This window comes from Penaeus monodon, chromosome 28, assembly GCF_015228065.2.
Source record: "Penaeus monodon isolate SGIC_2016 chromosome 28, NSTDA_Pmon_1, whole genome shotgun sequence".
Lineage (NCBI taxonomy): Eukaryota > Metazoa > Arthropoda > Malacostraca > Decapoda > Penaeidae > Penaeus > Penaeus monodon.
Window position 1 is genome coordinate 9,778,384 of NC_051413.1, and position 2,522 is coordinate 9,780,905.

Below are 2,522 nucleotides of genomic sequence, written 5' to 3' on the forward strand. Positions count from 1 at the left end.
AAGTGGAGGCACTTCTTTAATTGTTAAATATATTTGGCTTTTATCTCAATATTCATGAACTGAGACTCTACATTCTAAAAATATGCTTCACAAAAAAGTATTCAGAGTATAAATCAATCACAATTGTATACTGTATAACTATTTGACTAGTCTGCCATGAAAATAATTCCAAAAATGCAGGATACTTTGTACATACACAAATATATTCATTGCAATATTAAAACAAACTGAAAACTTTAAGATCCATACAGAAATAATGTGTTGAAAATCTTACAGTATCAAAGAAATAAGGTTTAAACATAAAGGCTTTCATGAATGTATAAAATGACCACTGAAGATAATGCATTTATTTCTAATTGTGCACTGACCTGTTACATACCTCAGTAAACTATTTGATTTCTAGGTACCAGGTTGATAAAATATAAAAGTCTGATTTTTGTTGGTAAATACCTACTTATCATCCATTAATAAACAACCTAAATATCAACAAACATCTTTTTCATCATATCTGTGTGCTTAAAACAACTGTTTTACATTACGACTGTTGAAAACTTCCATGAATTTACAAAACTCTATTACTTTCACTTAACTAATTGGTTGTCAAATCCTCACTCAATTAAAGTATCACAACAGTATAAAAGCACCAATATTAGTTATCACAAAGTTATTTGATATATATAATGAGATTATATAATATTATTCAATACATTATGGTTATATCATTACTGAATACATACAGTGAGGTTACAATATTATTTAATACATATATGGTACAGCATTACTGAATAAATACAATAAGGTTACAGTTTTATGAGATACCTATTAAAAGGTAACAAATACTACTGAATTCATACAATATGGTTAAAGTTCTATAGTTGAATATATCAAATAAGGTTATAGCATAAGTGAATACATATAGTGAGGTTACATATGTAGAGTATACAAGATTGCAACAATCATCTATAATGTCCAGAAATGAAAGCTCATGTATTTACCATTCTTAAGGATATTATAACCTTCATCATTTTCATTAATTTCTGACATAAGTAATTCACATTCATTCACAAAATATTTCATATTTTTTTTAAGAAACCAAATTAAAGGAAAATTACTTATACAACCAATGTTATATATAAAAAAATATATATATAAAACATATTGTCATCAGGTGATTTGCAACTTCATTATAAAATGAAGACAAGACAACATTTACCAAGATACACAAGGAACTAAATTTCAAGGCACCTCAGATCTATCAAAGTTGGATTCAAAAGCAAGACAAAAAAAAATGTATATCTTACAATTTGGGAACATTAACACCTTTACAAGCTGCTCATTCTGAAAAAGTTTGTACAGAAATAGTCTAGGCCTTTAAAACGGCAATTTTAATTAAGCAAAGTTTTGTCCCCTACAGTTTATGGCACTCTTCAATGCAGTATTGAATATTTGACAGTTTTAGAATTCACTTTTGAAATTCCCACGACAAAAGTCCAATCTTACCATTTATGGACCATTTATGGAGTGTACTTAACCCCTCAGAGTAAATAATAAAATCCATAAATTTCCAGTGTTTCTTAATCATTACCAACTATTTTTATAATGCTAAACATTTTTTGAAACATGAAACGTGCTCATTTGTGGCCGTTGCATTTTCCTTAAGCCTATTCAAAGGGGCTGATATAGATTATACAGATTCACTTTTCTGTCATTCAAATATCAAAATCACCAATTAGAAAAAAGGCAATCACTTTTCTCTGATTAGTTAGGATATCCACATTTCATAACATTAACTCCATATATTAAAAAGTTCTAAAAATAAAAATCCAGGCACATAAAGGACAGTATCATTAGTATGGACGGCTTCTAATTACACCACGAGGTAGAGGACTATTCATAGCACAGTTAATCAAGGAATTCAGTCATTAAAAAATAAAACACATCTATCAGTAATCACCCATTTTACAAATGTGTGGAAGGACACACTAAAAAATGCATTCTGATGACTTATAAAACTACAGTCATTGCTGCGATACAAATCATCCTGATCATCCCTCTCCATCGATTATTAACAGTGTACAATTGTATACGTCCCATCATAGGCCGTACTTCTTCCGTAGAAGGTCAACGTAATCTTCACAGGATTTGTCTAGGGTTGGCAGCTGCTCCTTCCGCCAAAGTGTGGGAGGAGGCTGGACTGGCGATGTTCTGGCTTGGGGTTTGTCGTCTGTTCTCATGGACCTTCATAAATGAGCAAATAATCAGATAAATTAACAAGCTAGAATACTGAAATAAAGTATGGATATATATATCATAAAAAAATAAATAATTAAAAAGTAATATATGAATAAAGAGAACAAGATGAAGTATGACTTATAAGGTTCCTCTGGAACTTAAAACAAATTTGGGAATGGATATCACTGCCTCATTTAATCAAAATTCTTCCAGTATTTACTTGCAAGATTACAGTATGATTTTAAGACCAAGATGTCAGTGAAAAACAGAAATTTCCATGATTCAATTAC

General features: G+C 29.9%; 1 protein-coding gene across 1 annotated transcript in view; it reads right to left on the reverse strand.

Moving 5' to 3' along the window:
* Nucleotides 1-1,511: 1,511 nt before the first annotated feature.
* The window catches only part of LOC119591361 (interaptin-like), a gene marked incomplete at both ends in the record, with an annotated part of 6,183 nt that continues 5,172 nt past the window's right edge, over nucleotides 1,512-2,522 (reverse strand). Inside the window, 1 exon segment of the mRNA XM_037940100.1 lies at nucleotides 1,512-2,238. Coding sequence (XP_037796028.1) covers nucleotides 2,094-2,238 — 145 coding nt within the window.